At 37.0% G+C, this 17,347-nt stretch overlaps 1 protein-coding gene across 2 annotated transcripts in view; it reads left to right on the top strand.

The window, feature by feature from the left end:
- Positions 1–15,180, top strand: part of CEP97 (centrosomal protein 97) — a 45,100-nt gene extending 29,920 nt beyond the window's left edge. The window contains exons 8-12 of one of the 2 annotated variants that reach the window (XM_081797557.1): positions 1,438–1,602; positions 2,619–2,752; positions 4,764–5,361; positions 8,777–8,852; positions 10,278–15,180. In XM_081797557.1, coding sequence (XP_081653683.1) covers positions 1,438–1,602; positions 2,619–2,752; positions 4,764–5,361; positions 8,777–8,852; positions 10,278–10,982 — 1,678 coding nt within the window. In that variant the 3' untranslated portion in view covers positions 10,983–15,180. Of the gene's footprint in view, positions 1–1,437; positions 1,603–2,618; positions 2,753–4,586; positions 5,362–8,776; positions 8,853–10,277 lie in introns of both variants that reach the window. The other variant, XM_081797549.1, reaches the window with a different exon arrangement.
- The last annotated feature ends 2,167 nt before the right edge of the window (positions 15,181–17,347 follow it).

The following is a 17,347-nucleotide window of genomic DNA, read 5'->3' as shown; positions in this document are numbered from 1 at the left end:
TTTTTTTTAAAGATTTTATTTATTTATTTGACAGAGAGAGACACAGCGAGAGAGGGAACACAAGCAGGGGGAGTGGGAGAGGGAGAAGCAGGCTCCCCGCAGAGCAGGGAGCCCGATGCGGGACTCGATCCCAGGACCCTGGGATCATGACCTGAGCCGAAGGCAGTCGCTTAACCAACTGAGCCACCCAGGCGCCCTCCTGTGTCCTATCTTATATTTCCTGTAAATTGGTAGGAGGATGTGGAGGTTTCATCAGATTTAGGCTTTCTTTCTTATATTTCCTGTATATTGGTAAGAGGATGTAGAGGTTTCATCAGACTTAGGCTTTTTAGTGGAGTGGACTGCTTTTTGGGTTCTGTCAAGCACACACACACAAGGAGACACATAGTGTTTGGTTGTCCTTCATGTTATTAGTAGCTATTAATGATCAATGCCTAAAACCATTAATTCATTCACTAAGAGCTTCAAAATGGTGAGATTTTAATTCATTCATTTTATTAGCTGGAATACTTCTATAAAGTAACTATTTGGCCCCTCATGTTTAGTTTATATAGGAAAGACAGAATTAATAATATTGAATTCTTGCCCTTTATTTATCAGTTTTTAAAAATAATGAGTTGGTGGTTCACTAGCATCCTCCAGCTGTGACCAATTAGCTTTTTTTTAACTGTCATTATGAATTAATGGATTTAAATGTAACTGATGTATTTAGGTACTTTATTTTGATAGTGAATAGAGGAAATACTTATTGCTTCTTTGAAAATAATTTAAAGATATTTGGAACGATGAGTGTAACTCTGTGGAAGTACCCCTAAGCAAAAACAAAGGTTTAAAACATTAGAAGAGTAAAGGGAGTGAATCAGAAGGAAAGATTTTTTTTTTTAAAGATTTTATTTATTTATTTGACTGAGACACAGTGATAGAGGGAACACAAGCAGGGGGAGTGGGAGAGGGAGAAGCATGCTTCCCGCCTAGCAGGGAGCCCGATGTGGGGCTTGATCCCAGGACCCTGGGATCATGATCTGAACCAAAGGCAGACGCTTAACTGACTGAGCCACCCAGGCGCCCCTCTACTGAAGTTTTTATTTTTTTTTAAAGGTTTTATTTATTTATTTGAGAGAGAGAGACACAGCAAGAGAGGGAACACAAGCAGGGGGAGTGGGAGAGGGAGAAGCAGGCTTCCCGCTGAGCAGGGAGCCCGATGTGGGGCTCGATCCCAGGACCCTGAGATCATAACCTGAGTCGAAGGCAGACACTTAATGACTGAACCACCCAGGTGCCCCCAGAAGGAAAGATTAAAAAAAAAAAACTTATAACTGAATTTTATTTATGAAAATCATCCAGTGATGCTGTAAATTAAGGAAGATCATTGTTGCTTCAAAATGTATCTTGTCTGTGCTGGTGTCATATCCTCTACTGTATGTTCCCTAATTCCAGTTTGAAAGCTGAATGGCTCTATAGTCAAGGCAAGGGGAGAGCATATCGGCCAGGCCAGCATATCCAGCTTGTGCAGTATCTGGCTACAGTCTGTCCTCTCACTTCCACACTGGGTCTTCAGACTGCAGAGGATGCCAAACTAGAGAAGATTCTGAGCAAACAGAGGTAAGCCCCTTTATTTGTAGCAGCTGATAATTCACAAGTGGAAATACCTCTGGGTCTTTCCTGCATGGGTCGTAGGACTGGGGCAAGTGCTGTGACCCATGTTTCTGGGCACTTGGGCCCCTTGTTACTGCAGCAGTCCTGCAGGGGAACTAAACCATGCAGTACTGTCAAGCTTGCTCTACAGCAGCTGCATTGTTCATCATTTCCTGAGTGGGGAGAGCCGAGCAGTATGGGGGACCGGGATTTAAAAAAAAAAAAAAATTTATACTTTTAATGTAGGTGTTTCATATGGGTTCTTTAATACTAACATTAAAGAATGAAGCTAGAAGGATGTACTAGTCACTTCTTTTATCAGAGAGCCTGCCTTTGAGTGTTTGTGCATGTGTGTGCCTGTAAGGGTGTCTGTGGGATTGTGATTTAAAAATAAGTTTTTGTTTTTTTTTTTTTAAGATTTTATTTATTTGCGAGAGAGAGAATGAGAGACAGAGAGCATGAGAGGGAGGAGGGTCAGAGGGAGAAGCAGACTCCCTGCTGAGCAGGGAGCCTGATGCGGGACTCAAGCCCGGGACTCCAGGATCATGACCTGAGCCGAAGGCAGTTGCTTAACCAACTGAGCCACCCAGGTGCCCTAAAAATAAGTTTCTTTTATTTAAAGATTTTATTTATTTATTTGACAGAGAGAGAGAGAGAGAGGGAACACAAGCAGGGGGAGTGGGAGAAGCACGCTCTCCGCTGAGCAGGGAGCCCGATCCGGGGCTCGATCCCGGGACCCCGGGATCATGACCTGAGCCGAAGGCAGATGCTTAACGACTGAGCCACCCAGGCACCCCTTAAAAATAAGTTTCTTAACCTTTCAATCCAGTGCTTTCAAACTTGACTTTGTAATTTGGTAGTGATGAAAGAGCTCTACTTTGAAAACTTGTAAATTTCTACCTTTTTGACAGTATTATGTAAGAAGCAGAAAACTTTCTTTTTGTGGTTTGTGTTAAATCCCATCAGATGTTATTGATTTTTAGGTTTCATCAGAGACAGTTGATGAACCAAAGCCAAAGTGAAGAGCTAGCTCCTCTTGCTCCTACTGAAACAAGAGCACCCCTTGTACCTGAGCATTCAAGCCCTGTTCAAGATGGCCAGATAGTCCAGGAAAGCGGTATGAAATTAATTGATCTCTGATCCGTTTTCTCCAAGTTGTTCCATCTGTTGGGTACCATAAAGGAGGAAAAAGTACATATTTTCATAATTTTTGGTTTGTTAAGTGAACATTTAGGTCTTATATTTTATATATGTATATATACAGACATAAATGTAAAATTACTATATTTTAAAGTGTTAATTTTAATTTTAATTTATTTTTTTGGTGAGCAGCAAAGCAAGGTTTATTGAGTGATAGTGAAGTGATAGTATAAAGCTCCCGAGGAGGGAAGGCACCCAAGAGGGTTGCCCAGTGTTAATTTTTTTTTTTTTTGATTCATTAAAATATTTATTGAGCAGCTAGGGAGATACAAAAGTGATTAAAACATCATACAGAGGTGAGGCAAATGCACACATCATAGAAAGCCAAGTGTGAGGGGTCACTGAATCACAACAGTCAAAAGAAAAGTGGTTTAGGAGATCAAGAATGAGATTGCTTCCAGCCAGTGTTAATTTTTATTTATTATTTTTGTCACTGGTAATTTTTTAAAGTTTTTTATTTTAATTCTGGTATAGTTAATACACAATGTTATATTAGTTTTGGATATACAGTATAGTGATTAAACAATTCCATACATTAATCAGTGCTTATCTTGATAAGTGCCCTCCTTAATCTCATCACCTATTTCACCCATCCCTCCATCCACCTCTCCTCTGGTAACCATCAGTTTGTTCTCTATAGTTAAGAGTCTGTTTCTTGGTTTGTCTCTTTCTCTTTTTTCCTTTGCTCATCTGTTTTGTTTCTTAAATTCCACATATGAGTGGTATATGGTTCTTGTCTTTCTCTGAATGACTTATTTCACTTAGCGGTATACTCTCTAGATCCATCCATGTTGTTGCAAATGGCAAGATTTCATTCCTTATAATGGCTGAATATTAATCCATCGTGTGTGTGTGTGTGTGTGTGTGTGTGTGTATAAATATCTCACATCTTCTTTATCCATTTATCTATCGATGGACACCTGGGCTGCTTCCATAATTTGGCGATTGTAAATAATGCTGCAGTGAACAGAGGGGTGCATGTATCCCTTTGAATTAGTGTTTTTGTATTTTTGGGATAAATACCCAGTAGTGCGATTACTGGATCATCTGGTAATTCTATTTTTAACTTTTTGAGGAACCTCCATCCTGTTTTCCACAATGGCTGCACCAGTTTATGTTCCCACCAACAGTGCACAAAGGTTCCTTTTTCTCTACATCATTGCCATCAGTTGTTGTTTCTTGTGTTTTTGATTTTAGCCATTCTGACAGTTGTGAGGTGATAATCTCATTGTAGTTTTGATTTGCATTTCCCTGATGATGAGTGATGTTGAGTATCTTTTCATGTGTCTGTTGGCTGTTTGTATATCTTCTTTGGAGAAATGTCTGTTCATGTCTTCTAATTTTTGATTGGATTATTTATTTTTGGGGTGTTGAGTTGTATCAATTCTTTAAATATTTTGGATGCTAACCCTTTATCGGATATGTCATTTGCAAATATCTTCTCCTATTCCGTAGGTTGCCTTTCCATTTTGTTGATTGTTTCCTTCACTGTGCTTTATTTCTAATTTTTAAAATATATTCAGAGTTGCTACCTTTTGTATTGACCTGATCTTTGATTACGCTAATGATTAATATAAGAATTTATTTTCTTAAAAGTCTTTGGTGTGATGTTTTAGGCATATTGGAGGAAATCACCAAAGCATTTTAGTGCATTTTACTATATTTCAGGGGTTAGATTTCATTACAAAGATACAACTAAAAACCTTTTTAAATATTTAGTGGTTTCAATGATACTTTGTTGATTCTTCTAGAACCCGTCATCCAAGTCAATTCTTGGGTTGGGATTAACAGTAATGGTGATCAATTATATGCTATTAAGAGTAACTTTCCAGCCTCTGTACACACTACAAGATATTCTCGAAATGACCTGCACTTGGAAGACATACAGACAGATGAGGACAAGTTAAACTGTAGTCTTCTCTCTTCAGAGTCTACTTTTATGCCAGTTGCATCAGGACTCTCTCCAGTGTCACCTACAGTTGAGCTGAGGCTACAAGGCATTAACCTGGGCCTAGAAGATTATGGTGTTGCAGATGAATCTGTGAAAGGGCTGGAAAACCAGGACTTTAATAAGGAAGATGAAAAGGCTTTTTGGACTGCAAATGAGAATTCCGTTCAAATGAAGGAAAGTGTCATCAGTACAGAGGTAAATGAGAAAGATGGGCTATTACCTTGTCTGGAGCCAACAGTAACTAGTGCTGTCTTGAAGGATGACACCCATAGTCTTACATCTTTTCCTGAGTCAGTTGGACACAGTGTCTTCCATACACAGCCAGACAGTGAAGAAACCATGTCTCAGTCAGCTTCGGAGAAACTTCCCTGTGGGATTTTAACCCAGAGATCTGTTGCTCTGGGACAAGATAAAGTTGCCCTTCAGAAATTGAATGAAGCAGCCACCAAACTTCAGGCCTATTGGCGGGGCTTTTATGCCAGGAACTACAACCCCCAAGCTAAAGATGTGCGTCATGAAATTCGGCTGCGCAGAATGCAGGAACACATTGTTTGCTTAACTGATGAAATAAGGAGGTAGGTAAAAAATCCTTGTTTAGGTGCTGTTTTGTTGATTTGGGAGTGTCAGAGTCTTCGAGTTGATTCAGAACACTGAACCATTGCTGTTATGGTCAGGACACTTCATACGCTGTTGCCACTCTCGGTTTCTTTGTCTCCTATAACATACTGAAAGCATCTTGAGGGCAGGAACTGCCATATGCATTTCCACTGCTAGCATGGCAATTGGTACATTGATGCAGTACAGCAGTAAATGGTGAATAATTGCTTGTCTTATAGATGTTTGTAAACTTAGACATAAAAAGGTACAGAAAATGTGGAAAAATTGAATAAGCATAGAAATGAGAAGATGAGAAAATCTACATGGAACCCAGTAGGTAACAGAATTAAAGAAAGGAGTGGGGACTTAAAAGGGGCTAAAATTCTGGGGCCATGGTAGGAATTATTCCTCACTTCTGTGGCTGACGTTTTACTGACTGCCAGCCAGGAAAATTAGGAGTTCATAAATTTATTTTGAGTATTAGTATTGCAACTAGCAACATTTATTAATATTATCAAGTGGAAGGGGAGGAGGCAGTAAAAGAGCCTGGGAAGGGACAGCCAGTGTGATAGGAAGATGGGGTGTGTGTCTCAACTTCGATAAGGAAATGTCTTAGGAGAGAAGAGAGGTGATGTCGGGAGGACAGGATTATATGTTTAATTTAGAAGCTGGAGGTTATTGGTGACTATACTGGGGGATCCTGGGACTATTCTCAGATTTGATGATTTGCGAAATGGACTCACAAAACTCAGGGAAGCTATTCTGTTCATGATTATGGTGTATTCAAGTGAAAGGATACAGACTAAAGTCAGCAAAGAAAAAAGGTGCATAGGGCAGAGTCCAGGAGAGCAGGCACAAACTTCTAGTTGTCTTCTTCCAGTGGAGTTGTATAGGTAGGGCTTGAATCTCTTGGCAGTAATGTGTGACAACACATATGAAGTATTGCCAACCAGGAAAGTTCACTGAAGCCCTGACTACAGGGTTTTTATTGGGTGTCAATCTTGTAGGCATTGAGTGCCTGTATGACTGACCTTAACTACTTAGACCTTAGCTCCTACCCAAGGTCAGACTGATACCGTGTCTGTATCAGGTGAACAAAACAGGTATTCACCTGAAAGCACTTTGTTAGCATAAACTATCTGGTTTGGCCCCGAGCCCCATGTATACACAGATACTCCTATCAAGCAGGATAGTCCAAGGATTATGTCCCCATCAGTCAAAGCCAGTCCTTTCTTTGGAATGTATGGGGTTTGAACACCCCAAGCCTGCTGTGTTAACCCTTTCCTGCCCAGTGAATTTCCTAAGAGCAGCTTCAGTAGGTAGTGGAATCAGGCAGTTTGGAATGGGTTGAATAGTGAATGAGAGGTGAAGAGTGAGTGTAGCCAGTTCTTTTGGGGGGACCCCTTTTGTGGTATGTTGCTGGAGGAGAATCTGGAGTTAAGGAAAATTCTTTTTTAAAGATGGGAGATATAGAGCATGTTTATGTGTTGATAGAATGATTCAGTAAAGAGGGAAAATCTGATGGTGCAGTGGAAAGAAAGGAGAGATGCAAGGTTGAAGTTCTTGAGAAAGTGAAAGAAGGGATCCAGTGCACAAGGAGAGGGAGTGGCCTGAGGTAGGAGCAGGAGCAGAAGCAGGTGAGGTGGTAGGTTTGATGGGGAGGGATCAGAAGTTCTGTCTGATGAATGCTTCTCCTTTTTCAATGATACAGAAGAAAACATGGTCAACATTTGAAAATGAGGAGGGGGTAAGGGTATAGAAGGTTTAAGAAGAGAGGTGTGAGGTATTCATCTTAAAAGTGAACTTAAAAGGAAAATGGAGGATTATTAGACTGTATGAGGAAAAACTTAAAATGCAAAACAATAGGTCAGGTTGTATGAGTTTCATCAGCAACTTTCAGCTGTTCTCTTATGATTTGGGCATGGTTAATTTGGTTCCGCTAGAAATGGTTTTTTTCCAGGCGAATATGGTAGGGGAGAGAGGGAAGGGCAAAGGAGCCAAAGATATTTGGGAAGGGATGATTATAATGGTAGATCTTGGAATTTAAAGAAGGTAAGGGAGACAGGAGGAGGCGGGGATCGTTAGTTTGGAGGTCTGGATGAAGATTGGATGTCTAGATTGTTGCAGGGGGGATGCAAGAGCAAGTGAACTGGGAGGATAGGAGGTAGTGGTTTGTGTGGGTGCTTGAAAACATTTTTGAAAATGGTGTAATCAAAATGACTGGGTCTAGAGTGAGACTATGAGAACGAATGACATAGGGTGGATTCCTGTTAGAGCATCCATGTGAATGCTGAGGTCTCCAGAAATGATGATAGGAATGAAGTGGAGAGAGATTGGTGCTGAGATTTCTGTGATTGCAGGCAGATTCTGGGAGGCTAGTACTTGAAAAAGAGTTTGGAGAAATTTAGCAGGATGGCAGGAGTTCTTCAAGGAGGAGGGCAAAAGAACATTTGTTGACAGTAGAAGCTATCTTCTGACACTGATGTATGAATGAAAAAAAATAGCTTCCACTTTTTTTTTTTTCAATAGGCCCCATGCCCTAATGGGGCTTGAACTCCTGACCCTGAGATCAAGATCACATGCTTTACCAACTGAACCAGCCAGGTGTCCCAAAATAGCCCTTGAGAGGGCGACAATGCCATCAGCAGTAGGTCTGATTTGGTCAAGGAAAATGTCACAAAAGAGGTTGAGAAGATAAGGGATTTGCCAATTACAATTCTGGAGTCCCAGATGGCACAGGAGAAGAACATGGGGGGGCTAGAGAAAGCTGGGAATTGGGTTAGAGGTAGAACAAAATGGTGATATTCTGGAAGATAACAGACAATTAAGGGAGCCTTAGGTTGGTGACAGGCATAAGTATGGAGAGGGCAGCAGTGAGCCCAGGTGAATACTCTAATTAATAAGGGGAAGTGATGGATGGGGAGGAGGTCCTTTGATGATGGCAAGGAATATGTCAAGGACCCGGGCATATAGGGACTGAAGTTTGATGGGATTAGTCCTACTAGTCTCTTAGAAGATGGCATGTCAAGCTGTGATCCTAATCCTCTGCTGTTTTGTAGCCTTTGAGCAACTACTCCTTTCTGCAACTCTTGTACCTTTGGTGTTTTAGCTGGGAAATAAAGGCCAGATAAAGAGCCATTTAATATTTTATTTTATTTTTCATCATTGGCAATACTTTGTAGAACCAATATAATCTGAATTTCAGTCACATCCATTTGGCTTCTACATTGAGTCATAGTTTAAAACTAAAGTTTCAGCTTAGATATTCTAAAAGTGGAAAGGGTGGTTATTAGACTATTAATCTCTTTACAGTACATGTGTCTATTAATTGTAACAATAGGCACCAGTCAAAGCACCTTCCTTGTATCAGTAATGAATTTTGAATTATTGTAGATTAAGAAAAGAAAGAGATGAAGAACGTATTAAAAAATATGTACAAGAAGAGGCTGTCAGATTCCTTTGGAACCAGGTAAACCCATTCTTGCTGATTTACCTAATGTGTGAACCAAGAAAAATTCTAGATTTATTGAGATAATCATAGAGTAGTCAGGCATATTAAGCACATTTTCTCAAGGTTAAGGATGGTCTATGTTCTTTGCCACTAACTCTGAATTAGGACAGTGAACTTTGTTACATTTTATTTAATCTAAAGAAAAATATTTTCATAATTTTGACCAGAAGGGTAAAGAACCATAAAGATGAATGAAAGTGACTAAATTGAGGGATGTTGTCATAACTTTCCAGTAGGTAGAAAATATTCAATTAAAAGTTTTCTGTAGCCATCTATCTTGTTTTACCTTTTGGGAATATTTGAATGAAAGGTGACTAAGATAATGTACGATGGCTATGATATGCATGTCCTAAAAAGTGCACATGACTTCTTGAGAGAGTTTAGATCCTGTAATAGCATACTTCAGGGACAGTTCAGATAATCAGGTTTACTGTTATTTTATCTCATCAGGTATTTCATGATGATAATTTCTTGGAATGTTTTTGCTATAATAGGATTTTACCTACAAAATTAAGAAATAGTTATTGATTTCTAAGGTTTTATAATTACTAATACTAGGGGAGTGGTTAAATAAATTATAGAATAACAATACCATGGAACATTATGGAAGAGTTAAAACGAATAAGGTAACAGTATAGACTGATGTGGAAAGTTCTCCAGAATAACATTGTTCAGTGAAAAACATTAAGTTTCAGAACTTAAGGTTCTGCTTGATTTTAAAAACTCCATATATATTTGAAAACAGAGTAAAAGGTCTGGAAGGACACTGTCCAACTGCTATCAGTGATTACCTGGGAGGGTGATCAAAGAGAAACTAAAAAATTCTATATATTGCTTTCTTCTTGCAGATTTAATTGTTTAATTTTGAGATTTTGATTGTACGTTAAAAATGTAAAGGTCATATTATCAAGAACTCAGGATATTTTTGGATATTTTAGAGTTGTATGTGCTGTATTGTTAGGTAACATTTAAAAACTCTATCCTAAATGGATATCTGCGGTGAGATTTTTAGAGAATCTACTTATAATGGGCTCTAACCTGTCTTATTCAATAGATTTGTTTCTGTTGAGTACATTATTGACCCTGTAGTCACGGGCTGTTGTGCTTCTGATAGTTTTTCCAGTAGCAGCAAGAAGAGTTGCTTTGGCCCATCCTGACTCTCCTGGTGAGGACCTTTTGTTACCAAGGACATGCACCACTCGTGCCAGCCTGGTTTAGGCTGGGAGTGCTATGGAAGGGGTAAGGGGAGTCAGGCTGTTTCTAACTCCAGTTCTGCCATCTGCCATTTACCAACTTCATGAGTGTTGGGGAAAAAGCTCAAAGAACATTGTAAAACAGGCAAGATTTTTATTTTATAATAAAACTATACCCTTTGGTTTACAGGTAAGGTCTCTGCAATCTTGGCAACAGATGGTGGATCAGCATCTAAGTTCCTGGCATACTGATGTTCCTCCTATATCAAGTACTCTAGTACCCTCTAAACCTCCATTATTCACCCAAAGTCAGGAGCCCTCTTCTGATCAAAATTCTGATTGGCTCATTGCTCCTGATGAGGCTCCTCAAGAGAAATCCTTACCAGAATTTCCAGACTCAGGTTTTCATTCTTCCCTAACAGACCACGTTCACTGTTTGCAGGATTCTTTGGATTTTGAAAAAAGTTCCACAGAAGGCAGTGAAAGTTCCATAATGGGGAATTCCATTGACACAGTCAGATATGGCAAAGAGTCAGATGTAGGGGATGTCAGCGATGAGCACGGTGAATGGAATAAGGAAAGCTTAAACAATGAGCAGGATAATAGTCTGCTTGAGCAGTATTTAACTTCAGTGCAACAGCTAGAAGATGCTGATGAGAGGACAAATTTTGATGAAGGAACAGGAGATAGTAAGCTTCACATAGCTCCTTCCCCTGAAAAGTTAGATGCCTTGTCTGACGGGGCTTCTGTAGATGATACTCATGGCATATCTCCTACTTTGCAAGATGAAATCAGCCAGGCACCAGAAAATTGTAAATTAAATGCTGATGTTCAAGGGCAACAGTCAGACTGCGATTCTACATTTCAGGTATTGCATGTTGGTATTACTGTGTAGCATGTCTGGTTGCTTGGGAAGCAGAAATCTACTTAACAATTTCAGTTGCCTTTTTTTTTTTTTTTTTTTTTTGGTGAAGGGGAATATCACCCCCATTTTTGTTACTATTTATATAGACTTTGTATTCTTGTCTCTTGTTTTCAATATTTTAGAGACTGGGCTGAATCTTCATTTTGATATTATTAGCTATTCGCTGTAATCTATCAAACAATATTTATATTGAAAGCTATATGCACTTTATTTCCTAACAACTGAATTGCATCAACAGTGTTGTTTTTTAATGTACTCATTTCCTTTCAAAAATAAACGAATATCTTTCAAGAAAATAGAGGAGTTTACCTTAAAGATATAAATAAGAGAAGTTAGACTTTTCTGTATGTCAGGAAATTAATTATGAAGTAAGGAATGTGACTTGTTAAAGTGAGTGTAGATGACAAATATGAAAGACTGTGAACTATAGAAATTTTCCAGCCTCCTTGGAATAAGAACATGTATTTTTAAGCCTTTACCACCCCCTTACGAGTTAAGAAAAGCCTTCTTATAAGCAAATAGGGAGAAAGGGTAAGATTATAGGATTTTTCAGAGGAAATGAATATAATTGTCTCATGGAAAACTTTAGTTAATGTCATGTGTCAGTCTTAACATATGAAGCAGTGTTCATCTGGAATTAAAATCAAGCTTACTTAAAGAGGCATGACTAGAATATTTCTCTTAGATGTGAAGAAAGCAGATGCTAGGCTCCATTTGCTTGGAATAATGTCACAGCAGACATTATCTTTTCATTCAGTGCTTTTTTACCCTATAGATAAGCATTTATGTGCCAACTTCCTTGCCAGAAATTAACATATGTTCTTCTTCTCTGACCCTGCATTATATTTGCTTATGTATTTCAGCAGAAGGTCCATGGCCATTTACTTCATTTTTTGACCTCTGTTTCACAGTGAAGAACATTTAAAATAATATTAGTGGTAGAATATGACTTTTTAAAAGGACTATTTTCTGTCCAACTATCTGAAAAAGTGCCACATTTGGAAGACAATTTAATGGTGGTTAAGAAAAAATAAACCTCACTTATTTCTTATTAAGAAGAATACATATCTGTAACTTCAGGAAGAAATGATAATATTGTGTTGAAGGTTATAGATGGATGCATTTGCAAATCAAGGAAGCTTGATAAATTAATCTTTGAGAATGTTGTAGTATCCTTGAACAACATATATCTGATTTCCCCTGATCTTTGGACATACAACTATTTAAAACTGTGGCAATACTTAAGTGTTCTAAATTTAGGTGCTAAATATCTGTTCATTTTTCTGTTACAGTCACTAGATCCCTTTCTTCGAAGTTATATAAAATCCTTCAAGAATAAAGTCAGGGATCACATGTTATAACTTTGTTGATAGCTAGAAACATTTCTCCAGTATGGGTAAGATGTATTTTTCTCGGTTTATAAATATGTAGCCCTCAGGTTGAGAATACTTGGATTTCATTCTCAGAAATCCAGAGGCTCTTGAAAAGGAAATATTTTCTGTCTCTTATAAATGAAACAGCCGTCTTACATTCAAAATTTTCCCTAGTGAAGCATGTGTAATGTTGAATGCACATTAAATAAAAATAGAATTTTTTACTTTTTGAATAATGCTAATTATCTTTTATGAATGATTTTGAATTTCTTCTTAAATATACCCTATTTTTCTATTTTACAGTTAAGTGCCTCATTTGCTGCCCATAGTTAGAGAAAAACCAACTTGCACTGCACTAATACCAAAGTGCTGCTTTATGGTACATTAATTTCTCATAAAAGTTCCTAAAATGTCATGGTTCAGTATTGCCTAAGTAGGTTTCTGCTGATATCTTCTCCCTCTTTTTCTAAGAAATGGCACAACACAGCTAAATTCATTTGAACATTAGCATTTGTCAGCAAGATTTCCTTTTTTACCTTTGTTTTTCTAGCCCATAAATAGTATTAGTGTACTTTTATTTTAAAATTGGCAGGTTATGATAATGGTTAATATTCTGCTCTTCATTTGATTTACCTTTACTAGTGTTTTGAAGTGCAAGAATATTAAGTAGCTCCCTACCTTAAACTGTACAGATTATTTTGAATGTAGATAGAATGAAAATAATGTAAATTAGAATGCAGGAAAATTGTGGCATAGACTTAATATATTTTAATAGGTTTACAGTGTAATTTAAAATAACTTACGTAATTAAGTGTTATGTCATGGGCTATTCATTGGTCTGGCTAAAGAGAGAATGGGTCTAGTAAGGTTTAGGAAGTTGAGCTTTAACATGATCTTTGTGTTTTTTCTTAGAGGATTAGTTTAGCTGTGCTATTTTAGTTCATATCAGTTTTCTTGATATATAGAAAATTCAATATATCAATGAGATATTCCTCCAGAAGCACAGAATCCTACCATGTGAAAATTGGAAGGAATCTTAGCAATTATCTACTCTAATCTCTTTGTTTTAAAGATGAAACTAAGGTACAGAGAATTAAGTGACTTGCCTGATATTATAGCTAGTTAGTAGTAATAAACTGTGAAAACTTAAAAGTTACTGTATTACAAAATTTATTATTATACACTATTAATTTTACATTTAGTGAGTCAGTAGGAAAATCTTTGCATATTGTTCATTTTCTTTGAAAGAGGAAAAAAGACTTCTGACAGAGCTAGAACTCTACCACTTGCAGCAGAATTGCTTGTAGAAAATGACTAAGTCATTCAGAACTCTGAGTAAATTTTCTTCAAGAAATGTGATGTCATTAAAATGGTTTTTAAAGAGAACTCATAGAAATTAAAAATTTAAAAGAATGATTGCATCTTGGAATCATTTATTTCATGACAAGAAGTATAACAGGTTGCTGAGATAACTGAAATTTTCTAGTGAAATCCTGAGTTTGTTTATATATCTTCTTCAGTTTTACAGAACAACAGATGTCAGAGTTTTAACTCTCTTGATGTGCAGAAATGTCCAATCATGACAGTTGATCTAAACACAATATAGTTTGGTTCTATAAGCTTAATTATTAAAGGCCTCATAATATGCATGTTTTAGGAAAATATTTAGCCACACACTGGTTTGCATATATGCAAATAACTTTATTCTTGAATAATGTGGGTGCCATTCTTTTTTTTTTTTTTTAAGATTTTATTTGACAGAAACAGACAGTGAGAGAGGGACACAAGCAGGGGGAGTGGGAGAGGGAGAAGCAGGCTTCCCGCGGAGCAGAGAACCTGATGTGGGGCTTGATCCCAGGACCCTGGGATCATGACCTGAGCCGAAGGTAGACGCTTAACAACTGAGCCACCCAGGTGCCCTGTGGGTGCCATTCTTGAGTGTGGACTTTTATTTTTGTTTTGGGTTATTTTAAATATGTAAACACTGTAATAGTATTTTCCTGTTATCTACTTAATGCAAGTCTAGTTCCACTCTTTGTAAGTATTTTCAGATACAATATGAGCTTAAGATATTATACTATCTCCTTGGTACTTTCTTTGGTGCAGATTCTTAGAATTGGATTTATAACAATAATATAAAATATAGAACCTTTTTTTTTTTCCGGAGTAAAAGGAATATATAGCATGAGTCTGATCAGTTTCCCATTTATAAAAGAAAAAGAGACTTCATTTTTAATGTATATTTTTATTTTGCCATGTATCTTATTAATGATATTATATTGTAATGTTTTAACTTTTAAATATATGATCCATTTATTCATAAAGTAAAACAGAAAGGGTCTGTAAGGAACTAAATATTTTTAGTGATATTGCTTACACTGATCAAACCTATTGTGCCATATTAAAATTAAAAGTCAAGTAAACAAAAAATTCACACCTTAGAGTGAAACAGATAATTGTCTTTTTAAAATGAGGTGCTTTTTATGTGTGAATGAGTAGAAATCATACTAAATTTTAATTCCTAAATTGATTTTAGTAGATAGCAGGAATCTCTTTGTAGTGGCTTTGTTCATTTTCTAATTAAATTTCTTTGAACATTTTGTAATAATTTTAATGTTAAGAATAAGAGTTTAAAAGTAAGTTGATTTTTGGACTATTTTTAGATTTCTCTTTAATTTTGTTTCAGAAATAGATGATTTAAAGTGGTTATGGTTTGTTTTATGAAGGCTTAATATTTTGTATTGTATTTTATTTGTATTTGAGTCTCTAATTCTAAATAAAAAGTTTGTACATTTGTTTCAGTGAGTCATCTGTTTATTATAGTGATTAGTAGTAATGGTTGTTACTCATTGTGTTTGCAATTAATGGGTAACTAAAATTCAGAACAAGTTGCAGATAGAATTCTAAGGAAGTTCCAGAGTATTGTTATATAAATGAGTTTACAATAAAATAGTCTTAGCCTTATGATAATGGATATGAAATGAAAGAAATGCTAATTTAGTAGTTTTATTTGGTATAGATTTTATTACTTCCAGGTAATGGGTAGAGAAGAGCAGATATCCCTCACAGAGCACAGATGACACTGTCAGGTACTGTTGAAACTGGGTGCTGAAAGTGTTAGGGAGTGAATGAGTAAGTAGAGCACAAGCCCTCTCATTTGACACAGTTGGGACCTATAGTTGGTTGGTGTTATGGACCAAATTGTATCCCCCACTAAAATTTATATGTTGAAGCCCTCACACTGTGACTGTGTTTGGAGATAAGAACTTCAAGGAGTTAATTAGGGTTAAGAAAGGTCATAAGGGGCGCCTGGGTGGCTCAGTTGGTTAAGCGACTGCCTTCGGCTTAGGTCATGATCCTGGAGTCCCGGGATCGAGTCCCACATCGGGCTCCCTGCTCAGCAGGGGGTCTGCTTCTCCCTCTGCCCTCTTCCCTCTCGTGCTCTCTGTCTCTCATTCTCTCTCTCTCAAATAAATAAATTAAAAAAAAAAAAAAATCTTTAAAAAAAAAAAGAAAGGTCATAAGGAAGGGGTCTTAATCCAATAGGACTGGTATACTGTAAGAAGAGGAAGAGACACAAGATATTCTCTGGTGCATGCCCAGAGGAAAGGCCACTTGAGGACACAATAAGAAGGCAGCCAGCTGCAAGCCAGGAAGAGAGCTCAACAGAAACCAACCCTGCTGAGACCTAGATCTTGGACTTCCAGCCTCCAGAGTTATGAGAAAATAAATTTCTATTGTTTAAGCCACTCAAACAGTGGTATTTTAAAAGTAGTATTTATAAAAGACTAGTACAGTTGGTTAATCAAAATACTGGTTATGGCAGGGAATCATAAAAATTATACCTTAAAAAAATCTTTATTGAGATATAAATGGCATACAGTGAACTGCATGTATTTGAAGTGGACAATTTGAGGGTTGTCTGGCTGACAGTATATCATGCAACCTTTGATCTCAGGGTTGTGAGTTCAAGCCCCACATTTGGGCATGAAGCCTACTTAAAAAAAATCAAGTGGACAATTTGATAAACTTAGACACATATACATGCCCATAAAACCATCACAACAACCAAGATAATGAACATATTCACAACCCTCGAAAGATTCTTCATTTCCTTCATAACCCTGCCTATTTTGTGTGGTTTCTTTTACTCAGCATAATTATTTGGGATTCATCTGATATTTCTTTCCTTTTTATTGCTGAGTAGTATTCCATTATATATATTTGATGCAATTTTTTTCAATTTTATTTAAAAATTTTTCCAGCTCTATTGAGAAGTGTTGACATATTGTGTAAGTCATGATGCTTTGATATATGTATATATTATATAATGTTTACCACAATAAGGTTAGTTAACATACCCATCACCTCACCTAGCTTTACAATTGTATGTGTTGAGAACTTTTTAAGATCTACTCTCTTAACAACTTTCAAGAAGTTTTATGGTATCAGGTCTTATGTCTAAGTCTAATCCATTTCAAGTTAATTTTTGTGAGTGGTGTAATTTGGAGGTCCATTTTCATTCTTCGGCATATGAATATTCAGTTTTCTCAGTACCATTTATTGAAGAGATCATCCTTTCCCTATTGGGTATTATTTGCTCTCATCAAATATTAGCTGACCATATATGCATGGGTTTATTTCTGAACTCTTGACTCTGTTCTATTGGTCTGTTTTTATGCCAGTATCATGCTGTTTTAGTTACTGTAGCTTTATAATATCGTTTGAAATCAGGAAATGTGATGCCTCCCACTTTGTTGTTATTTTTCAGCTTTGGTTATTTGGGTCTATTGTGGTTCTGTATGAATCTTAGGAATGTTTTACCTATTTCTGTAAAAAAAAAAATGCCATTGGAATCTTGATAGGGATTGCATTGAATCTAAAGATGGCTCCAGGTAGTACAGACATTATAATGATATTAATTCTTCCAATCTATGAACACAAGATTCCTTTCCATTTATT

The sequence above is a fragment of the Leptonychotes weddellii genome, chromosome 1, assembly GCF_054177405.1.
Source record: "Leptonychotes weddellii isolate Sample4059 chromosome 1, ASM5417740v2, whole genome shotgun sequence".
NCBI lineage: Eukaryota > Metazoa > Chordata > Mammalia > Carnivora > Phocidae > Leptonychotes > Leptonychotes weddellii.
Note: the sequence above shows the minus strand (reverse complement) of the source record. Positions and strands in the feature narration are given on the sequence as shown.